Source organism: Herpailurus yagouaroundi, unplaced genomic scaffold (assembly GCF_014898765.1).
Source record: "Herpailurus yagouaroundi ecotype Mexico unplaced genomic scaffold, PumYag 100, whole genome shotgun sequence".
Classification (NCBI taxonomy): domain Eukaryota; kingdom Metazoa; phylum Chordata; class Mammalia; order Carnivora; family Felidae; genus Herpailurus; species Herpailurus yagouaroundi.
Genome location: NW_024412391.1, coordinates 61,816,181 through 61,839,620, shown reverse-complemented (window position 1 = coordinate 61,839,620; position 23,440 = coordinate 61,816,181). Strand labels below are relative to the sequence as shown.

The 23,440-nt window shown below is 39.7% G+C and overlaps 1 protein-coding gene across 4 annotated transcripts in view; it reads left to right on the top strand.

Moving 5' to 3' along the window:
• DYNC1I1 (dynein cytoplasmic 1 intermediate chain 1) overlaps window positions 1-23,440 on the top strand; it is a 314,400-nt gene that overhangs the window by 182,120 nt on the left and 108,840 nt on the right. For all 4 annotated transcript variants that reach the window (XM_040472606.1, XM_040472609.1, XM_040472607.1 and 1 more), the window contains 3 exons: window positions 4,850-4,939; window positions 12,294-12,456; window positions 14,474-14,573. In XM_040472606.1, coding sequence (XP_040328540.1) covers window positions 4,850-4,939; window positions 12,294-12,456; window positions 14,474-14,573 — 353 coding nt within the window. The remainder of the gene's footprint in view (window positions 1-4,849; window positions 4,940-12,293; window positions 12,457-14,473; window positions 14,574-23,440) is intronic.

The window sequence follows — 23,440 nt, the reverse complement described above, 5'->3', positions numbered from 1 at the left end:
TCAGAGCAGATCAACAATTAAAGGGACGCAGCACGTTTAGATGGACAACCTTGACTTCACTCTGAAACGCAGGTGGGTAGAGCAGACAACCCTTCCAGAGCTCACACAGAGGGTCAGGCCTTGTGCTAAGTGTGTTATGTGTGGTTGCTGCTGAACATGCAAGTGTTCGTTCTTAGACCTTTAGGATATCTTCAGGAGAAGGACAGTGGTTACCAAAGATCTCCCCAACTTTAAAGGAATGCATGCAGCGACCGGGGACAGCAGAATTTGGGTGCTAAATAAAATAAAGTGCCTAAAAGATGCCATTGTTTGAAATTAGCCCCTTGGGCTGACAGGTAATTAACTTCTGCCTACACTAGTTTAATTTCTTGTGTGGACCTGGTACAGGAAACCATACATGGGTGGTAATTTTTTTCCCCTCCAATCTCAGAGGAAATGTAACCGGGTATGAACTAGTGGCACAACTCATATATCAGTGGTCTGTAGCGGGTCTACATAAATCCTTTTCTTTAAAGTTATTTAACTGTTTTGAAAATGGTTTCAACAGAAGTAATTCCAATTGCACCAGAAAGGAAACCAGAGTCTTAAAGAAAAATACACTCTCTTTGCTGAGCAAGGCAAACATATCAGTATGCAGAGAAACGAACCAGTCTCTTGTGTTTTATTTCCTTAACAAATCCACTGAAACACTTGCTTTGTGTCTTTAAAAGGCTGAAAGACAAAGAATTCTGTGGCCACTAAAAAATTAATGCCTGAAACTGGTTTTTAACCACTTTAAAAGGTCAGATATTATTTTTTTTATTTGTTTTTCTATTATTCACAGTATTTCATTGTAGGACTTTGCACGTATTATAAACACTGTAAGTATTTGGTTTTCTTACATTCATCAAAAACGTTCTCTGGGGAAGAATTTTCTATTTAAATAATTAGATAACCTGTGATTTTCCTGCATACTTTGTGTATAAACCTACACATTGCTATCACAAACCTAGCCCTTTTTAGAGCCAAGCCCTTATAGAACACTTTCCGTCACAATGTTGCATTTTGACTCTTCCAGGAACTAATGTTGAAAATAAAGACCTTTATAGCTGTGAAAGATGAGAATTTGGTACTATTTTTTAAATGTTTATTTACTTACTTTTGAGAGAGAGAAAGTATATGGATGGGGGAGGAGCAGAGACAGAGAGAGAGAGAGAGAGAGAGAGAGAGAGAGAGAGAAAATCTCAAGCAGGCTCCATGCTGTCAGCGCGGAGCTGGAATCAAGAGTTCTTTGCTTAACTGAGCCACTCAGGTACCCCAAGAATTTGATACAATGTGATACTAACCCAAGTCATTTGGGGAAACCGACTTCATTTTAAGAACTAGAAGATGGGAATGTACAAACAGATGGTTCTAATGAAAGCACAGCTATTTTCTATAGTCAACGCAACTGATAATAAATTAATTTAAACCGTGACCCATTAAACCCCTGGGTCCACAGAATAAGATGGAAGAATCTGTTGTTACTGGTCTTCTCCAAGATCTTCACACAGCTCACTCCCTTGACTCCTTGAACTTTTTGCTCAAATGTCACCTCAGTGTGGCCTTTTCTGATGACTGATCCAAGAGTTTCTATGAATTATGTAAAATCAAGGGGCTGGCAAGATGTAGACTCCAGGCTCAGACCCAGATCAATTACTTCCTTTGATGTGCTGATCCCTGCCCAACTTATGAATCTGTTCAGCCAGAGGAACTAATGCTTTGTGGTAGGCATTGACAGTCTGGTCTCAGGGCAGTGGATTCCAACATGAGAATGTGAATAGAATGTGGATGCAGCATATGTATCCTTAATAAATAAGACAGCCCATCATATATAGCTGTCCAGAATGTGAAACCTAACTTCTCCTCAGCTGAGCCTTGTGTGTACTTGCCTCTTAGAAGCAGAAGAGCGATTCTTATGGAGGCCACGCCATATCCACCTCGAAGAGCCTCTCCAAGCCTGTCCTTACACTGCAACTGAGCTTCTACTTTAGGCCTTTCCGCAAGGCCTTTCTATTTCACATCATGCTCTGACGAAGGAGGCAGTATGCCTGATGGTTACCGATCGTAGATCTGAAAACAGGCAGAACCAGACAAAACTTGAAAATTTGATGTGGTTGTGAGTTTCTTTGGGGGAGATTAATCTATCTCTTCATCTGTTAGACTGATGGTACCAAGTTCTGGTAAATAAATTAGATTTTACATCCTTGCCTTAGGTGTTATTATGGTATATGTCCTGTATCTCTTCCCCTACCTTATAGGGTCATAGAAAGCAGGGCACTCTACTGGCTGTATTAATTTGCTCAGGCTGCTGTTACAAAGTACTACAATTCTGGGTGGTTTAAGCAGTAGAAATGGAATGTCTCAGTTTTGGAGGCCAGGTGATTCTGAGATCAAGGTGTTGACATGGTTGGCTCCTTCTGACGGCTGTGAGGAAAAATCTGTTCTGTGCCTTGTCCCTAGTTTCTGGTTGTGTGCTAACAATCTTTGGCATTCTTTAGCTGGTAGAAACATCACCCCAGTCTTTTTCAGCTTCCCCTGGCATTCTCCCTATGTGTGCCCATGTCTAAATTTCTCCTTTTTATAATATTGGATTAGGTGCCCACCTACTCCAGTCTGATCTCATTTTAACTAAATATATCTTCAATGATCCTATTTTCAAATAAAGTCACATTCTGAGATCCTAAGCATTAGAACCTCAACATACAAATATTTGGTTGGGGGGAGGGCAAAACAGGACTCAATTCATAATACATGCCCTATCAGTTTTGTATTTGTTGTATTTACTTGCATTTTGTAAGTGTCAGGGCATTGCTGCTAAATCCAGTAAGTTTAAAGAAATGTCTCTACCCTTCAATACAGAGAGCAAACAGGGTTGTTGGAGGGGGAGGGGGATGGGGGGATGAGTCAAATGTGTGACGGGCATTAAGGAGGGCACTTGTTGGGATGGACACGGGGTGTTATATGTAAGTGATGAATCACTGGGTTCTACTTCTGCAACCAAGACTACACTGTATGTTAACTAACTTGAATTTAAATAAATTTTTTAAAACTTTAAAAAAGTAATAAATGTCTCTAGAAGGTTCAGAAATAGAGCCACTTACTAGCAGATTAGTGGACTTTTGAAGATTGCCTCTCCATCCCAGGTTTACCAGAAGAGGAGGCTAGTACCTCCTAAGGTTTTGTGTCAGGTCTTTGGATCAGGATACATGATGTGCAGGTTCACGACTTTTCAAGCAGGTTGTTAATGGGTAGATAGCAGTAATATCTTTATATATGGATAAGGACTTAAATGTGCTGCTTATAACAACACTTTAAGGGTTTATTTGTCTAAAAATCAGAGTAACTCAGTGTTCTTTTCAAAATTCCAAGTGCAACTCTTTACCTCTTAGGTATGTATTGGAAATAATGTACTGATGGTAAATGTGTTACTAATAAATGACCATTTTCCTTAAAAGTGTTCTACGTTCTTTCTGATATGTTTATAGTGTGGTTATAAAGTAATGAGGTTGGTTCCACAGTATATACATATGCACTTAGAGTATTGTATTTCAATGAAAGTTTACATTAAAATTTTTTAATATCTAAATTGCAATGCTACACTTTATATGTTCAAATTTTTAAAGTTGATATTTCTTCCCCAGATCACTTGCTTAATGTAGTCAGACTTTTGGAGTTGCTTTTCAGGCTGCAGATATTTATTTGGGCATTTAGGTATGCATTTATAATGCATTCCCTAAGTGGTTGGGGCTGAAATTTTTAGTTGATGTAAATCTCAGGATTTATTATGATGGAAATGAGACTATCCATAGAGCTTGAGATCTTACAGAAAGTCTGTAAATATTTGATGGATGAATGAATATATGAATGAATGTAGGGGCAGGGGAGGAAGTGAAGTCATTTCTTTTAAATTCCATCTGAACCAATGAAATAAATAACCTACAGTGAATAGTATACTTAAGAGAGAAGACAATATATTTTTTAAACTGTGAAAGCAAGTTTTAATTTTTTGTATTATTTTATTTCTCTACACTGGATTTTCTTGTGACACCTTGACTCCCCCCTACATCTTCTACTTTGTGGCTGATGATTTCAAGCACTCTATAATGAAAGGGGCCTCTAAGAAAGGCAGGTTGAGAGCAGACAGAATGAGCACACATTTGCATAGGGCAGGAAGGGCACTATAACATCTGGCAGTGGTAGCAGACTGGGTCCATTTGTTGGTGCTCATTAAATTCACATTAATGCATGAGCTGCTCTGAATGTGTAAATGCGATTTCAGGTTGGTTGCTTTCTCCCAGGCCAATGGCAGTGACTTTTGGGACTCTACCCCCTGGTTGTTTACTTGCCAATGGCATTTGACCTGGGGTCAGACCTGTATTTAACCCTTTCCTGTAGGTCAAAAACAAATTAATTTGGTGAGAATTAAATTGGAAATGAGTCGTCTGTACAGCAGGTGTTCCCTGTGGAGAATGTGCCCCAGGTGGAAACATTTTGAGATCTGTTCCTGGGTCATCTCTGAAGAAGCTTCAGAGGTCAGAGAGGCAATTCCAAGACATCCCATGTGGTGAGGGCATGGAGATGGATGTTAGCAGGTGCCGACTCGGGTGGTTTTCTCAGCAGCTTGGGGGACTTTCAAAGAGGCCCCTTTTGGAGATAATTTATTCATATATTCATGAACATATATCTTGGGCATTCATTGAGGACTGATTTACTTAGAAGTTGCCCTAAATGATTGGAACTTTACCCTTTGGCCCTACCTCCCACCATCAACCAAAGGCTTTGATTTGAAGGAAAGAAAATAATGCATTTTTCTCTTTCTTTCTTCTAGAGGATGAGGAAGATGAGGAAATGGTAGAACCTAAAGTTGGCCATGATTCAGAACTGGAAAACCAAGACCAAAAACAGGAGGTGAAAGAAGGTATGGTATGGGAGGTAAATTAGTCATCAATTTATTGTTATTGTTGTTTTTTTTTAACAACTTAGGGGCTATCCTGGTAAGTAAAAATTAAACGCATACTCCCTATGTAGAAGGTTTTCAGCACATTACATTTAGCACCATAAACTGTAATCCCCAAAGCAAGAGTCATCTATTTTTTGACTGATAGAAGTAAATAAAATAGAGGGGTGCCTGGGTGATTCAGTGGGTTAAGCATCTGACTCTTGATTTCAGCTCAGGTCATGATCTCATGGTCATGAGATTGAGCCCTGCATCAGGCTTTGTGCTGAGTCTGGAGCCTGTTTAGGATTCTCTCTCTCTCTCTCTCTCCCTCTCTCTCTCTCTCTCTCTCTCTCTCCCTCCCTCTCTCTCTCCCTCCTTCCCTCTTTCTCTGCCACTTTCTCATGTGCGAGAGAAAGAAGTAAATAAAATGCAAGCTAGCCACAATTCCAGCAACAAGTCCAGTCACAATTCAGTAAAATTATTACTAAAGAGTGAAAACATAAGATAATTGTTATCAATTGTCATGTTACCTAGTGCACCGCATCGGATATTCTGAATGATAACAGTAAAGGGAAGAAGCAGATATAATTATTTTGTTAATAAATTCTGAAGTTTATTCATGTGATCTACACAGAAATATTAGCAATGATCATTACTATTAACTCTACTGTTCAAAGTGTGCTTCCATAGCTCTGCCTGTATGAAGAGCGAAACTTTCCATGTTTCAGTGATAATAATGGTGAGCATTTATTAAGGGCTTCCCGTGTACTCAGCTTTCTCCTGTGCCCTTTACAGGTATTATCTACATCTCAGAACATCCTTTTGAAGCAGATACTATTATTATTCTTACCTTATAGATGGAGAACCAGGAAGAGAGAGGTCTAAAAACTTACCCAAGGACACACATTGTAGAAGTGCATGAGCAGGATTTGCCGTTGACACCAAAGACTATACCTTTTATCATGATGGTATCATCCTGACATAGCACTGGGTGTCAAAAGCAAGAAAGAAAAAAGAAAAGGGAAGGCAATCAATCCTCCGGGTGCTCTATCCTTAAAAATCTAATTTTGTATCCCTGTGAAATTCTTAGCCCATGGAGATAAAAGAATTTTGAAATCGTCATTCTTACTGACAAACGAAGTATGTCTGAACACAGAGTGCAGATTTAAAAGATTTTTCCAGGGGCGCCTGGGTGGCTCAGTCGGTTAAGCATCAGACTTCGGTCATGATCTTGTGATTTGTGGGTTTGTGCCCCATGTTGGGCTCCATGCTGACAGCTGGGAGCCTCGACCCTGTTTCAGATTCTGTGTCTCCTCCTGCCCCACTTGCAGTCTGTCTCTCTCTTTCAAAAATAAATATACATTATTAAAAAATTAAAAGATACTTCCATATTCCCTGCTAAGTCCCAAATATAGACCAACAGAAGTTTCATTAGAAGTTCATTTGAGGGGCGCCTGGGTGGCTCAGTCAGTTAAGCGTCTGACTTTGGCTCAGGTCATGATCTCACAGCTTGTGAGTTCGAGCCCCACATCGGGCTCTGTGCTGACAGCTCGGAGACTGGAGCCTGCTTCGGATTCTGTGTCTCCCTCTCTCTCTCTGCCCCTCCCCTGCTCAAACTCTCTCTCTCTCTCTCTTTCTCAAAAAATAAATAAACATTAAAAAATTAAAAAAAAATAAGTTCATTTGATTTTTAAATTTTAAAGATGCCTGTGATGGGCACCTGGGTGGCTCAGTTGGTGGAACATCTGACTTTTGATTTCGACTCAGGTCATGATCCCAGAGGTGGTGGGGTCCAGCCCTGCGCTCAGCCGGCTCCAACTGGCTCAGGCATTGAATGATTTTGATTACTGTCAAGTCCTGGGCTATGACTAAAGGCAGGGAATAGATTCAGCATCTTTAACAGTGGCATCCACAGAAGGCATGAGAGTATTTTTTCTGAGAGAGTCTAAATGCATTTGATTGGAGAGATTTTACCTCAAATTGTAAGAACTTTTTTTTAACACAGGTATAGCAAGAGACAAACCAACTCAGGATTTATTAAAATAAACAAATAAAAGGTTTTTCCTCTTGCAAAACATCCTTAAGCTATTCTGGGTGATAAGGAGCCAAGGTGTCTTGTGTGTGTCTTGGCACAGATTCCCTCCCACCCCCACCCCAATCCCCAAATTGTCTTCTCTGGCAAAGCACTGCAACCCCCTTCTTAAGTTCTGAACAAAAACACCCTCCAGTTTTAACTGTTACTCATGCTTCATGGAATTGATTAAAGTCCTGTTAAAAGTCAAAAAGGAGTTTGAAGTACATTTCCTGTACTGCTGCTCTGTGTGCCTTTTTCTCTATTAATGGCTTTTCTGCAAATTAGCACATAATGGGTTAAAAGCATGTTTATGTTGGCATCAGTCTCTCTCTGGCTTTTTTTTTTTTTTAAGCAAGACAGTATTTTGCAAACTTTTTAAAGAATCTCTAGCAGATATAATCGTGGCGCCATTCACACGGCTGCATAGTAGTTAGGGCTGTGTCAGCACTTCCCTTACGAACCTTGAGTTTCAGGGATTTATTACTCAGCCATAAAAATTTGCTCTGGGCTGAAACTTGACATCCACGGTTTCAAACCAGGGAGCACATTTTTGAGAAATCTAGCCTTTTTTGGAGTTAAAAAAAAAAAAAACGGTGAACAGGAGATGGGAAAAAAAAAACAGTGCTCACTAGCTTTTGACATTTTTGCCCATATGATATCAAAATGCACTAAGCAGTAAAGAAATAAGGGTTTGATATTTTACTGTTTTCACTCCATTTTTCCACAATGGAGTAGAGAAAACAGCAGGTACATGTTAGCTTTTAATCAAATTTTAGGAAATTTCTATATGTAAGTGTTCAGGGATCTTCATGTTTAGAGATTTAAAACAACAGAATCAGACCTAGCTCTTGTAAATGCACATTAACTCATAAACCTCACATTAACTTCAGAGGAGGATATCCTTCTTTATTAGCTTGGTTTGGTTTTCTTGCTCATATTTATGCAATGATCTCACAGTAAAATCCCTTAAGAGCCGCTGTCCCTATTTAATTGGGTCTAATATTTAAGCTATGTGGGAATTTACTTCTTTATTTTTTGTCTTTTACATATATTCTTGAAGAATATTTAAAAGATTTAATTTTTCATACTGAAACTCAAAGCTGTATCTTTTAAACAAAGCAAGACATTTCATTCTGAAATGAATATTTTTGTAAAATAGCTCTTGAACTCAAGGAAAGATTGTAAAGTACTCAATATAAATTGTGAATTTCATTATGAATTGTATATATTTACAGAGAAAAAAAATCCCCCAAGCCTGAAACCAAAAGATATGATATATAGTAAATAGAGTAAATTAAAGAAATAAATGGAAAAATACCTATTAACGTCAATAAAAAAAAACTAAAGAAAACATACCAAATAGGATAGAATCATCATAAAGACACATATACAAATATTTTCATCTACAAAACTAAGAGAAATTAACATTTCTATTATAAAAAAAAGAAGACTCTAAAATAAAACGTATACTAGATTTTAATCTTGCAACCACGAAGTCATAGACTTAGATTATCTTCTAAACTTCAGATTTCATGAATTCAGTACATTGTGTTCACAGCTAAATATAACTGTTCAGGTAAATTTTGGCAAGTATGAAAACTGTCTTTCCATTTGGATCATATGTTAGTTTTATCTATGCGTTCGACTTTTCATAAAGAATCTCTCTTTTTTTAAGGAAAAAAAAGGCCACTTTACATGCATAAAATATTTTTAACTCTTGGCAGAAATACTCTACGTTTTGTGTTGCAAAAACAAACAACAAACCTGCTATAATAGCTCTGCTTAACTTAATAAGAAAAACCAATGATTGTCAATGCCAAAAATTATATATTTTGCTGTCATATGTCTTTTGCTATTACATTAATTAATACCTTTTTATGCAGTGAACATGTTGAAAATAATTCGTTAGGGGTCAGGGATAGGGAAAAGCTACAGAAACAGATATATCAGGGAGAATTTGGGGTCTACCCTGGAGTAATACAATTCTGATTCTAATTGTTTGTGCTTGTAGTTTGAACCTTGCGGATTCCATTAATCAACCAATTTTCTTTCATGAAATATGATGTCTGGAGAGGTTTATCTCTGAATACAGCTTTTGGTTGCGGTTCCTGGATACTCCATTATGTTTTCATTACATTGCAACAACACTTATCAATTTAAAGATTTTTAAATATGGGAGGTTTGGGATTTTTTATCAAAAATAACTATAGCCCTATTTAATTCCTAAGTTGAATATTGTTTATGACTTTCAAAAAGTACTTGTCTGTACATGCATCTTATTATTTTATGCTAACAAGTCATGTCATTTGATCCCTGTTAGACATCAAAGCTTAATATAAAATATATCCTTTGTTTTGCTTCAGTAGCAATTTAATTTCAAGCCAAATATTGTATTGTCAAATATAATATCTGGAGAGGTTACTGCTTCACCTACCTGAACTTGGCCTCTGCAAATACACTTTGATCAGCCATTTATGTTTCTCTTAGAGAAGAAGTTGTATGTCTTGAAAGCTGAGATCAAAGTGACAATAAGCTACAGGGAAGAAAAAATTACAGAAAATTACACAGATACTACTTTTTATTCAAGGTAATAGACCTGTAAGGAAAGATACAGGTGAAATAGAAGTAACTCAAAAAGATAAACAGAGAGTAGGTTATATACTTTTAATATTATTTTTAAAAAAGATAAGGAGAAACAAATGACCATTTCTCTGCTTAATTTCAGATGGGTCTCAAGTCATACATCAATAGTAACTAAGATATGAACATGGGCTTTTAGAATAAGACATTCTTCTTGACCCTATAGTATCCTTGTTGAGTGAAGTTTATTTATTTATGTGACAGTACTATCGAAACAACATGAACCTAAAGTTTTTTGGGTTTTTTTTTTCCTTTTGCCTGGTTACATTTAGTAGTTTTACTATTTTCTTGAACTTACATAAGAGTGAAAAATCCAAATGCCTCATTTATGGGAGTTTTATTATTTTTTTAATTTTTTTTTTTTACGTTTATTTATTTTTGGGACAGAGAGAGACAGAGCATGAACGGGGGAGGGGCAGAGAGAGGGAGACACAGAATCGGAAACAGGCTCCAGGCTCTGAGCCATCAGCCCAGAGCCTGACGCGGGGCTCGAACTCACAGACCGCGAGATCGTGACCTGGCTGAAGTCGGACGCTTAACCGACTGCGCCACCCAGGCGCCCCGGGAGTTTTAGAAAGTAGACTAATAAATTACTACTCAATTACCAGTTACTGAATGCTTGACTTAAAGTTTTGGTATCATTACCTCATTTTATAGATAAAACTGCTACTCCGAGAGCTTTAATTGATTAAAAAATCAAAGTTAGCAAAGGGCAGAGTCAATGTTGGATTCCAGGTTGGTTTTGTAGAGTCCTTGTTATTGACAGCCACACATTGCCAGTTTCACCGTTTCACAAACTAGTATGTGGGCAACTCTGCTCAGCAGGTATTGATGGAGGTTCCTGGAGAGTCCCAATACACATTGGCATATTAAGGGCCCTGGAGGCTTCAGCAGCAAAGAAATGTATCTAACTATATGCAGGGCTACTAGAAACTGCAGGGTAAACTGTTTTGTGAAATGATCGTCTGTTCTAGTAGGTGAATCATGTTTCGTTATAGTATTGTCCGGAGAGCATTTTTCAAGGTGTGAACCAACTGCATTATAATAATTCCAGTTTCTTGTAAATATACAGATTCTGGAGACCTGCCAGATGCCCTGCATTGTGGTCTGGGTCAGGGATGGGGAGGTGGGAAGGGGGAAAGACACTATGAACATCAAAGGCTTGAGATCCTTGGGTCTACAGGAGGGCTTCCAGACAGTTCAGATTTCACAGGACAATGGCTTCGGGGTGCTAGTAATTGAAACAAATAAAAGTTGCATAAAACCTGCTACCACTGACTGCACCTACGTGGTTTTCTGAGCCAGTGGTCAGGTAGAAATGGTTATGGGGATGGTAGCGGAAGTGTTGGGCAAGACTGTGGGTGAGAGACTCCTCTAGGAACTCGACACTGATTGCATTGCACTACCCTCCTCCTGTCACTTAAATTCCAGGACCGTCTGGTCCTACAGAAAGTAAGCCATCAAACATGTATTGAGTGCTTTCTGCAAGGTTGTTGACCTGGGGTTTCTGAAGAACCACAGAAGTTCAGCTGACAGTTTCTGCCTCTGAGGGCTGTTCGGTCTGGGGGAGTTCCTAATCTTTTCTCTATCATTTTATGTAAACTTGCCACTGAAGGAACAGTCTATGTTACCTAATCATGACTCTGAGGTTAGCTGACTTTCAGACACTGTGACATACTGCTAATTATTTAATCTCTTTTTTCTCATTTTATGTCTTCAAATTTAGTTCAGTAAGATTAATCATGCTAGAAAAGAAAGGCATAAAAATTATTTTGAGGTGTCTTCTAGAAGTGTTTATTTGTTCCACGTTTGTTTAGAAGCAGAAGGTATCGGGGAGCCTGGGTCGCTCAGTCGGTTAAGCATCTGACTTCGGCTCAGGTCATGATCTCGTGGTTTGTGAGTTCGAGCCCTGCATCGGGCTCTGTGCTGACAGCTCAGAGCCTGGAGCCTGTTTCAGATTCTGTGTCTCCCTCTCTCTCTGCCCCTCCTCTACTCACTCTCTGTCTCTCAATAATAAATAAATGTTAAAAAAAAAACTTTTTTTAAAAGAAGCAGAAGGTATCTCAGGTGAAAGCAGGTTTGGAAGGTCATGTTTCAGTTTTTGAATGGAACCTATATAACAGTCAGCCGGCCTTAGCAACTAACCATCTAAAATAGAATGAATGTATCTAGTAGAGAGAGGAAAGATGCTACCCGGATGATATTATAGATACTTCTTAGTGATTTCACATGTGCAGCTTTATAGTAGTATGCAATATGTTTAGTTTTACAGATTTTTCTATTATGTACTCTTTGAGCTGTTTTTCAAGTTCTGTTTTAAAGAAAGTAACGTTCAGAATTGATTGCTAAAAACACCAATTTATTTTCATTTGTAATCTTTTTCAACTCTTCAAAGTAGTAATTAGTCTAGATATGAAATCTTTTTTGTAATTATCAGGGGAAACATCTATAAAAACCTTTGGTGTGAATTTAGGAGTTATTTAGAATCAATATTAACAATGGTTTGTTTCACTGTCTGATCACTTTTCTGGTAAATAGTCTCTTTCAAGAGTTGGATTCCTCTTGAAATGTTTTAATTGTCCTTTTCTTCTTTCCTGACAATCTCTTTTACTTAAAAAGCCCCTCCACGGGAGCTGACAGAGGAAGAAAAACAGCAGATCCTTCATTCAGAGGAATTTCTCATCTTTTTTGATCGGACAATACGGGTAATTGAAAGAGCACTAGCAGAAGACTCTGACATCTTCTTTGACTACAGCGGTCGAGAGTTAGAGGAAAAAGATGGGTTAGTTTCTTGTGTGCATGTTCTTTTAAAAAAAAATACTGCGATAAATTATTGTTGATTCTAAATTCACTTATGTATTGACTAGGCAAATCTTAAACCAAACAAATCAGAGGAGGATGAAATTCCAGGGTTGATCTTGCTGAACAGCTTTGACTAAGGGCTTTGGTTATAACTTCTGGCTTAGAGTTTCCCTGTAATTATCATGTGCTTCCGTGAAATGCTTTTGAACTTGATATCTGGGGAACAGTCCAGGTGATAGAGACTGGCAGAGTCACGTACATTGTCTTCTGAGAAAACATTCTTATAAGCAGCAAAGGAGATTTGTGTTGTATCCAGCAGATCTATTTTTGATGTCTAAGCAAACAGGAAGCTGAACAAAATAAACATGAGATATGGGAGCCCTTCACTGATGTGGGGAACAGCTAAGAGAGACTGCAACCCTTTTCTTCTTTTTGATACCATGAGTATATGTGTATGTGTCTTATAGGCAACACCTGTGCAGGGATACATTTAAAGGTAAACTAAAAACTAATCAATAAAAGCAAATGATCCTCCAAATGTAGCATATGTAATGTGAAAGGCAGCGGCCGTCAACCATCACTGTGGGTATACTGGAAGGTACTTTATGAGCTTTATAAGAAATAAATCTAGCCAGGTTTATTAGCCACTTTATAAGAATTTATAAGAAATAAATCTAGCCACTGATTTCTTTTGGCCAACAACAATATGAAAAGTTGAGATCACCTGCCTTAGTCATCAGACTTGGCTTTTTGCTGTTTCTAGAATTCAAATACATTCTCAAAGAACAGTGTATCATCATTGAGGATGCTTAAGGGAATGTAACAGAGGCTCCAAAAGCAGTTTCAAAAGGAGGTTCTGAAAATATTCTAAGCAGTTGACAGCATCATTAGACTACTCCAAAGAGACAGTAATAGTTTGCGTATACACATTATGAGATGCTTTTGTTCTTTGAAAAAGCCATTATTCTGTGGCTCAGTTGATTTTCTGTGTCCTGTTTCCTTTTGGGTGCCTGGCAGTTACTTGTGTGTGCATACCTCTTGCCTGAGTTTGCAGTGGTGGAGTTGAAGAAGGGTTAGCAGGAAAAAAGAGTCCTAAGTCAGCCAATTTGGAGCCCAAGTAAATAGTCTGGAGCCAAGTCACCATCTGAACAAGAGCTGTGTAAGACAAGTGATACAGGGTGCAAGGCAGTGGGATGAAGCAAATGAACAGAAGAAAGTGAGTGTGGAGGAATTTTTGAACTGATGCTAAAGAAATATAGGTAGCTTTTTGTGCAGGTCCAAAAGCTACTGGCACAGAAGCAGCATTACTCAATTTGCACTCAGTCTTGTGGAGCAAATGCATGACCAGTGCAGGGTTCTGCAAAGGAGGTTTTGTGGCCAGTTGAGTATCAGCCAAGCAAACACTGGCCAAAATGTATTCCTGGGCCCAGATAATGTTTTGGTCTATGTTAAGTATCTACTACTTTTGGTGAATCCCCCACTCTCCACTATGCCTGTCTCATGATAAAACTTACCACTTGCTATTGAGCAGGGAGGCAACACTACAACCACTCAGATATTACAGGTAAATAGAAACATGCGTATCATCTCTGGTCTAAGGCTAGATGAGGTGGTATTGATATCAAAGAATCTGCAAGTGGGCTCTGCTCCCTTGATAGCTGGGAGATTTCTAGTAAACTCTGCTTCAAGATAGAACTTGTTAGGAGGAAGAAAAGGCTTTCGGGACTGGTCAAGGTGAGAGCCAGATAATTATTTGACATTTCATACCAGGTTTAAAACAACACATGGAAACCTTTTCTGGGCCAGGCTAGGGAAAACTATTCATAAAGGACACCACTGTTAGTTCATTTATTTATGATCAGCGCTTGCTATGTAAATTGATGCTTTGGCTTCAGCGAGTGCCATGCTCTTGCCATTTCATTCTTTCCATATGAGCAGCAGAGATAAAGCCCCTTTCTGAAGCATCACATTTGTCTCTGATGTTTAAACCCTCCTAGGGATGTCCAGGCTGGAGCCAACCTTTCTTTCAATCGTCAATTCTACGATGAGCATTGGTCCAAGCACCGAGTAGTCACTTGCATGGACTGGTCCCTGCAGGTAAGAATTATTGTTGGGATGAGACAAACTGGGCTGTGTCCTCATGGCATTTGTATTTTAAAAATGAGAGATTTTCTCCGTTACTTTAGATGTGTTCACCAACCTACAATCTTCTTCTATGCCTCTTGGTTTTCTTTCCCATTTTACTAAACTTTCAGTTTAAATTTTTCACCCTGTCATCCATATGCATTGAGTTCTTACTATGTGTTAGGTACCGGACAAGGAGCCAGGCCATCTTGTCTGTAAAACTGCTATCATTAAGGTCACCAGGGATTTCCTATCCATCAAATCCTGTGGGCTATTTTAAGCCCTCATCTGCCCTGACTTCTCTGTCATCCAGCTTAGTTGACTTCCTCATATTCTAAGAACAATATCCTTCCATTGATTTCCACAACATTACTCTCTGCTAGTTCTCAGACTTCCCCAAAACTTCTTTTTCTCGTACACTGCTGTGGTCCTCGTGGTCGTGCCCCCAGCCTCTCCTTTTCCTCCCAATATGCTGTCTGGTGGAGACCTCTTCCACTTCTGTGGATTCAAGCACTACATGGTAGCCTATTGATATCTCCCACCCGTCCCCCTCCTAAATTCCACTTCACACACCAGACAGATCCACTCAGGTGTCTCCTAGAATCTGTAATCACTAATTCATTATTTTCACATATCTGAATTTTTTTCCTACTGCATTCTCTTTAAGTTAAAGACATCACAATATACCCAAGGCCCTAAAGCAGAACTTTCATCATTAACATTAGCAACTTTCCCCCCTTAATCTTCCAGACCCAGTCTGTCACCAAGATAGACTGTCTCCACTCATATGCATCACCTTACATCTGTGATAATGCTAACCTTCTAAGTGGTCTTTCTACATCCGTGCTTGTTCATCTATGGTTTTCCCTCTGGACCCCTAGCCAAATAATCTTTCTAAAATGCAAATCTGATCACGCCACTCCCTGGATTAAAATTCCCTGTTGTCTCTAAGAGAAAATCCTATGCTCCTTAGTGTGGTATTCAGAGTGAAAGTAGGCAAATTTATCAAAAGTCACTTTGCTGAAGAGTCAACTCAACTACTTGACAAATTACCCAGCACTGAGCAGTTAAATAATGTGCACACAGCCTAGTTGTGAGGTGGCCAGAGTTTGAACCCAGGTGGTCTGACCTCTGAGCCCACGTTTGTAACAACTACGCTATGTTCCTTCCTGCAATGACAACGATATAATGGCAATGAGGAAAATAAGAATAAGTTCTAGTCATGGATGTGCAACACAGTTTCTGTTTTCTTATAGGGTATGTTTTTATTGGGAATAATAATCATGGCTAGCTTTTTTTTTTTTAAATCATGGCTAACTTTTAATTTGTGTTTCTTATGTGCTAAACACTATGCCGGCTTCTCTGAAGGCATTACCTTATTTCAGCCTCATAACTCAGATGAGGCAGTCATTACTATTTCCATTTTGCAACTGAAGAAATTGAGGCTCAGAGAAGCTAAGTAACTTGCTAAGAGTCACTCAGTCAGGATGTGGTAGTGTGGGGATTTGAACTCAAGTCCTTTGCACTTCAGGGCTATTCTCTTTACCACTGCTTTTCACAAAGGACTTTTGAATCTGGAACCAAGAGAGGTTATAAGTGCTGAATGATATGAGGCAGATAGCAAGTGCAGGATCTCTCTGGGAGACTGGGATTTAGACCAATGGAGGGGAGGAGAGTGTGTTCTAGGCAGAGCTGTGAAACAGATGATGTGAAGAGCCCCGTTTAATCCTACTGGAGAACAGGAGAACTGAAGAGGAGTGTAATCCTCACAACTGGACTGTCATCAACCACCAAGTGGGCCGGTGTTCTCTCCTCTTGAACCTCCTTTTACATGCAAACAACAGAGCACACAGTGCATGATCGTGCAGAGACTAATATAAGCAGGGCTGGCCCAGCCACTTCCCGCCAGCATGTGGGTGGTCCGTGAGCACGCTCGGGTGTATGCACAGAAATCAGATCCAAGCCTGAGGAAACACTTAGCTCGGCTTGTTCACTTGTTCTGAGTCTGGAAATTACACAGGAACCTTATCTGACACATTCCTCAAAGGTGACTTCTACCGTGTTCCCGGGGCCAGTTGGTAATGCTCCCTGAGGAGTTGGCGGAGAGAGCATCAGCGGGGCTGGGCCCTGCATGGCCGCAGCATGTGATGGCGTATTGGCCGTGGAAGGATTTATTTCCACATGGGGGTCTATGTGATCGTCTTTTGCAAGAACTGAAACTGTAAAGAGCAGAAACTCTACCATGGAGAGACCACATGTACTTTTCACCATTTTTGTATAACCTACTCATCTACACGGTAGATGAGAGGTTTGCATTTCTGAAAAGCATGTTTTATGTGGAGCATGAGAAAAAGGAATTGGAATCCTCGGCTCCTACATCATAAGATTTTTATGGGGTTCCAAGGACCAGGTTTATATGGTTATGGGATGCAGACTCTTCTAAATGATTCTGGATGCAATTCAGTAATGTTAAGAAAGAAGAGGGGCGCTTGGGTGGCGCAGTCAGTTAAGCGTCCGACTTCAGCCAGGTCACGATCTCGCGGTCCGGGAGTTCGAGCCCCGCGTCAGGCTCTGGGCTGATGGCTCAGAGCCTGGAGCCTGTTTCCGATTCTGTGTCTCCCTCTCTCTCTGCTCCTCCCCCGTTCATGCTCTGTCTCTCTCTGTCCCAAAAATAAATAAACGTTGAAAAAAAAATTAAAAAAAAAAAAAAAGAAAAGAAAGAAGAGCAAGAGGCACAGTCTCAGAGTCTCATAGTGGCCTATATGTCTAGGGTGTTTACCTGAGTGGAACAGAGGGGAGAACAAGGAAGAAACCGTAAGGTTTCCGCGCGGCTTTGCTTTGATCTTCTGGGCTTCTGGAGCAAGAACACTTTAACTTTATAACATTTGTAAATATCCACCAACCATCATTCCCTGGAAGAAACAGTGGCACTCGGGTAATTCTGTCAGCCTTGTCGTTCACTGACCATTGTTGAACAGTGTGAGCCAATAATACTGTCCACATACTGCATGGTAGCTTTTCCAGGCTTGTACAAAACCACATCCATGACCTTACTCCTACCATATATACTCCTCTCCCATGTAAAATGCATCCTCCAACCTTGCAGCTATCCAGGGTACAAACCTGAGTAATCTTTGATAGTTCATTTAGTTTCCACATCCAATCAAATTTATAGTAGCAAGAAGACTCCCATGGATACCAGCTCAAGTCCACTAGCAGGTGGATTTGACACTGACTTTATGCCATGCCCTCTACTTCTTGCTTATCTTAGGAAGTGGCTTCCTAGCTGGTCTTTCTACCTCCAGTCTGTATACTGTTGAGCCATTATAAGCACTTGACCAGATTAATATTTGTAAAGATTACTTATAAACTCTCAGTATCACCTTGAGAAAGTTGCCTAACTTCTCTTTACTTTTAGCTTCCTCATTCATAAGATGATGGTAATAATACCTCGCTCATATGCTGACTATTACATGAGTTAATGTACTTAAAGCAGTAGGACTTAAAAAGCATCTGGTACATGAAAAGTGCTCCATAAATGTGGCCAGTGAAAGTAGTAGTGGCAGTAGTATTAGTAGTTGCTGAATATAACTCCTAGTGTCCCCAAAGTAAAGTCTAAAATCATCAGCCTGTACTTGGCAACATCTATGAGGATGCCCAGATGCATTTCCAGCTCTTTCTGCTTGTTTACATCTTCATGTAACCTACCTCCAAGCCAAATGCAACAACCTGAAGCCTCCTGAATGTGCTCCATGCTGCATTAGTTAAGAAAATTTCACCTCTGGTTAGCGTAAGCAAAATGGGTGATTTACTGGAGAGGCACCCATGCACTTAGGAAATCCACAGAAAAGAAGAACTGGGATTCGGGAAGAGTAGAGATCCAGGCTGCTTGAGGGACCTCACCAATAGGATGCTGTCATAACCTGACTCATATGCCAGCCCACAGGTTCTGTATCTCAGTTCAAAATTTACCATAGCCAGTTCAGGGGATATGATCTGTGCTGGGTCAAGTATCAACCCTGCAATGAACTAATTGTCCCTGAGAAGTTAGATACCTATGTACCAAGAGAATCTCCAAAAATGAGAGAATTATTGTGAACCAGGCAGATGACCAAGATACATCTCCTGCACTCATATTTGTACCCTTGCCCACATTCCCTTTTCTCTTCTCTCCTAATAATCTACCATTGATAAGGCCCAATGCATGGATCCTTTCTTCTTAGAAGTCTTTTCCAGTTTCTTTCCCTGCCACATCCTATCCCAACTAAGGTGGTTCTTTCCTCCTCTGTACTTCCAAGGAACCTTTTCTACACTTCCACCGTAGCACATTATCATGCTCTGCCTTTAAGTTTGCATTGTAGTTATTCATACATGTGTCTTACCTTTCCTCCTTCTACGTTAGGGTGAGCTTCTATAGAGCTAAGCATGTTATTGTTGACATTCTTGTCCCACATTTCACCTGGTGCAGTGAATTACATATACGTAGGAAGCACTGGACACGTCACAGTGGACTAGAAGGGACATGGCCTTTGAAACCAAACAGACTTCAAGTAAGGCTCTCACATCTTCATTTATTAGCAACATAACTCACAATGAGTTACTTACTCTAAGACCCTCGGCTTCTTCATCTGTAAGGCTGGTAAAACCACCTCTGCTCTTGGGGATGGCAAGGAGCCAATGAGTAAATGTATCACCCGGCTCAGCATCTGACACGTAAAGGGCCTGAAAACATACTGGTTCCTTTTTCTCTGATAAATGTCTGAATTTATTCTCTGTAAGAACAAATGGCTTGAGAACAGATCTGGTAATCTCCAGGTAAAATTCTCCTAGGTTAAAGATTGGATAATCCAGCCTGATGAGTAACTGTAAACTTCCTAGTTGTTCATATTCCCTTTGACATCATAATTTTAACATTCAGGTTTTAAATAATTGTTCAGATATTTGCTTTTCATTTGAGAGTAAGAAAATAGGACTAGTCATGTTCAAACAAACAATGGGAAAAGGCACATAAGAAGGGACTTTGAAATCATAAAAGCTTGCATGAGATATAAGTTAAATCAGTATCTTTGGGATTTGTGATGCCAGTTATAGAAATTACACGAAAGGCATTTCACTGGTATTTTACTAAAACTCTCCCTATTTTCAAAACAAGCTTTAAAGCCAAATGATTTTAACTATTTTTAATGGAAAAAAGAAAAAAAAAACTACAAGTGGGAGCCAACTATGAGACCCAGATGTGAAGCTGTGGGATATTATTGCAGACACATCTGGCTGCTCATTGGTCACTGCGGCAGGGCTGTTGGTGTTTATAGAGTTGCCTTTCACATGTGACATAGTTAAACTTCAGATGGACAACCTGGAGACTTCTGTGTTTATCTGGATATTAGTTTTTTTGAATGGGCTTTGAATCAAAGGCCTTTCCTAATGGGCTTTCGATTCAGCCACTGAGGAACGTTTTCTAATAAAGAATGATTACTTCCCCTGGTGGCTGCATACATGTGTCTTGTAGGATTATACTTCCTCCGCACCAACCAATTGTAACTTCCTGCAGCTTCCTGAAGCTGAGGTTGCTGCAAAATTTATAAATCCACCTAGAAGACTCAGGTTTAATTGTTTTTGATTGAAAAAAAGTTGATTTTTTTTTTAATTTTTTTTTCAACGTTTATTTATTTTTGGGACAGAGAGAGACAGAGCATGAACGGGCGAGGGGCAGAGAGAGAGGGAGACACAGAATCGGAAACAGGCTCCAGGCTCTGAGCCATCAGCCCAGAGCCCGACGCGGGGCTCGAACTCACAGACCGCGAGATCGTGACCTGGCTGAAGTCGGACGCTTAACCGACTGTGCCACCCAGGCGCCCCAAAAAGTTGATGTTTAAAGTTATAAGGACCATCTTCTAATAGAAGATGTATGTGTGGGTATATGTATATGTGTATGTATGTGTACATATATATGTATGTATATAAATATATGTATATATATACATATATATATATAATAGTGAGAAAGAATGGAAAATTAAGTTATCTATGAGCAAAGAGTGATATAATCTGCTATAATCCTGATGCTATTTTTAATGGTGCTGCCTTATGGGAATGCCAAGTAGGAATGGCATTTTCATGAAATGGATTCTAACTCATAAACACCCTTCACAAGATTCATCCCCAGCTTGTTTAATTACACACACAGCACAGAATTCACACAGGGTAAGTAGGTATTTCTGTTCACTTTAGAGTCCTTATTATTTTACTCATTGTGGTTCTTGCACTTATGCTTTTAATTGTCGACATTATTTGACAACAAAGGATTAAATATGTCTTTCTACTGAGCACAGAGTCACTAAAATAAAAACAGCATCTGTATTTCAACAGATTTTGACACAAGTTGATTATGTGCTAGAGGTTACAAGATACTAGATTTAAAAGTTAATAAGAATAAGTCCCTACACCCAGAGAGCTTACAAACTAGTAAGAGACATAAGTGGGAAAACACCATAGTACAGTTTGAGAGGTGCTCTAATGGGGGAACACACAATAATGCTAAGGGAGCCTATGAGAAATGAGGAAGGGTGGTAGAAAGTTAGGATTGTTTGAAGGACTTGATTCATGTGTTGAATTTTAAAGAATGAATTAATGTCAGGAGTGCCTGGACGGCTCAGTCAGTTAAGCATCTGACTCTTGGTTTTAGTTCCAGTCATGATCTCACAGTTCATGGTTTTGTGTCCCACGTCAGGCTCCTCACTGCCAGTGTGGAGCCTGCTTGGGATTCTCTCTCTCTCCCTCTCTCTCTCTGCTCCTCCCCTGTTCATGCACTTTCCCTTTCTCAAAATAAACAAATGCTTAAAAAAAAAAAAGAGGGGCGCCTAGGTGGCTCCATCGATTGAGTGTCTGACTTCGCTCAGGTCATGGTCTCACGATTCGTGGGTTTAAGCCCCGTGTCGGGCTCTGTGCTGACAGCTCAGAGCCTGGAGCCTGCTTCTGATTCTGTGTCTCCCTCTCTCTCTGACTATCCGCCCCACCCCCGCTTACTCTCTGTCTCTCAAAAGTAAATAAATGTTAAAAAAAAAATTTTTTTAAAAGAATGAGTTAATGAAACAACACATAAGAGGTATTCTAGTAAGAGTGAATATTAAACTCCTAGGCATAGAGGCTATACCTATGAACCCCAGAACTAGTCCATGAGGGTGTGGGGGTTGAAGAGGGAGGGCAGGTGGTAAGAGATTAAGCAGAGAAGGTGGAAAATGACTGATCATGAGACTCTATATGACCTGGATTTTCTCTTGAGAGTAATGATGAGCCATTAAAGTTTTTTAAGCCAAGGAGTGACTTAGCCAAATGTATGTTTTGTAAAGTCATATTAACAAAGGATGGAGAATGGAGTGGTGAGGGTAGGGCCTGGAAAGTCTGCAAGAAGGAAGCCATTTAGGCAGCTGTAGCTTGTATTCAGATAAGAAATTAGTTTAGGAGATCCTCCCTTTAAGGGTGGAAGGAAAATATGCCTTTGAAAGGTTTTAAGGAAGTAGTAAAACACAGTAAATGGGAAGTAAAAATGAACATGGAGTGTCTGGTTTGGGCAGCTAGGTGAATGTTAGATAAAAAGCACCAAAAAGAGAGTACAGTAGAAGAGTAAGAGGTTTTTATAGAAAGAAGGCAATAAGCTCATTCTTATGCATTTTGTATGCATTGTATCTGATGTGTCTGTGGGTAGCTCAGAGAAATCTCCAGTGTGAAAAAGACCTGTAGCTGAGAGAGAAATCAAGGCTAGAGATATAGATTTGAACATTGTCAGCATTTTAAAGCTTATTAAAGTCATTGGAGTAGATGAGATCACCCAGGGAGAATGTATGGACAGAGTTTTGTAAAAAGGGCAGAAAACAGTCCACCGCCCCACTGGAATATAGGTATTAGAAGGAGAACCTATAGCGACTAAAAAGAATGGTGAGGAAAAGAATCGGGAGAGAAAGATGTATGGAAACCAATATTAGAGAAAGGAGGGAGCAGCCCAAATGTCAGATAATGCAGAGAGATCCCATAATGTGTGCAGTTTGGTAGTTATCGGTGACTGTGGTAAGCACACCTGGAACACTGGAAACAGACAGCAGATTGTAAGAGGCTGAAGTAGCTGTAGGTGTTAAGTATGCCACAACATAAAAAAAAAGTGCCATTTACCAACAGACACATGAAAAGATGCTCAACGTCACTCCTCATCAGGAAAATACAAATCAAAACCACACTCAGATACCACCTCACGCCAGTCAGAGTGGCCAAAATGAACAAATCAGGAGACTATAGATGCTGGAGAGGATGTGGAGAAATGGGAACTCTCTTGCACTGTTGGTGGGAATGCAAACTGGTGCAGCCCCTCTGGAAAACAGTGTGGAGGTTCCTCAAAAAATTAAAAATAGAACAACCCTACGACCCAGCACTAGCGCCACTAGGAATTTATCTAAGGGATACAGGAGTGCTTATTCACAGAGGCACAGGTACCCCAATGTTTATAGCAGTGCTTTCAACAATAGTCAAATTATGGAAGGAGCTTCGATGTCCATCAACTGATAAATGGATAAAGAAGATGTGGTTTATATATACAATGGAATACTACTTGGCAATGAAAAAGAATGAAATCCTGCCATTTGCAGTAACGTGGATGGAACTGGATGCTAACTGAAATAAGTCAGTCAGAGAAAGACAGATATATGTTTTCACTCCTATGTGGAACTTGAGAAACTTAACAGAAGACCATGGGGGAAGGGAAGGGTTAAAAAATAGTTACAAACACGGAGGGAAGGAGGCAAACCATAAGAGACTCTTAAATACAGAAAACAAACTGAGGGTTGATGGTG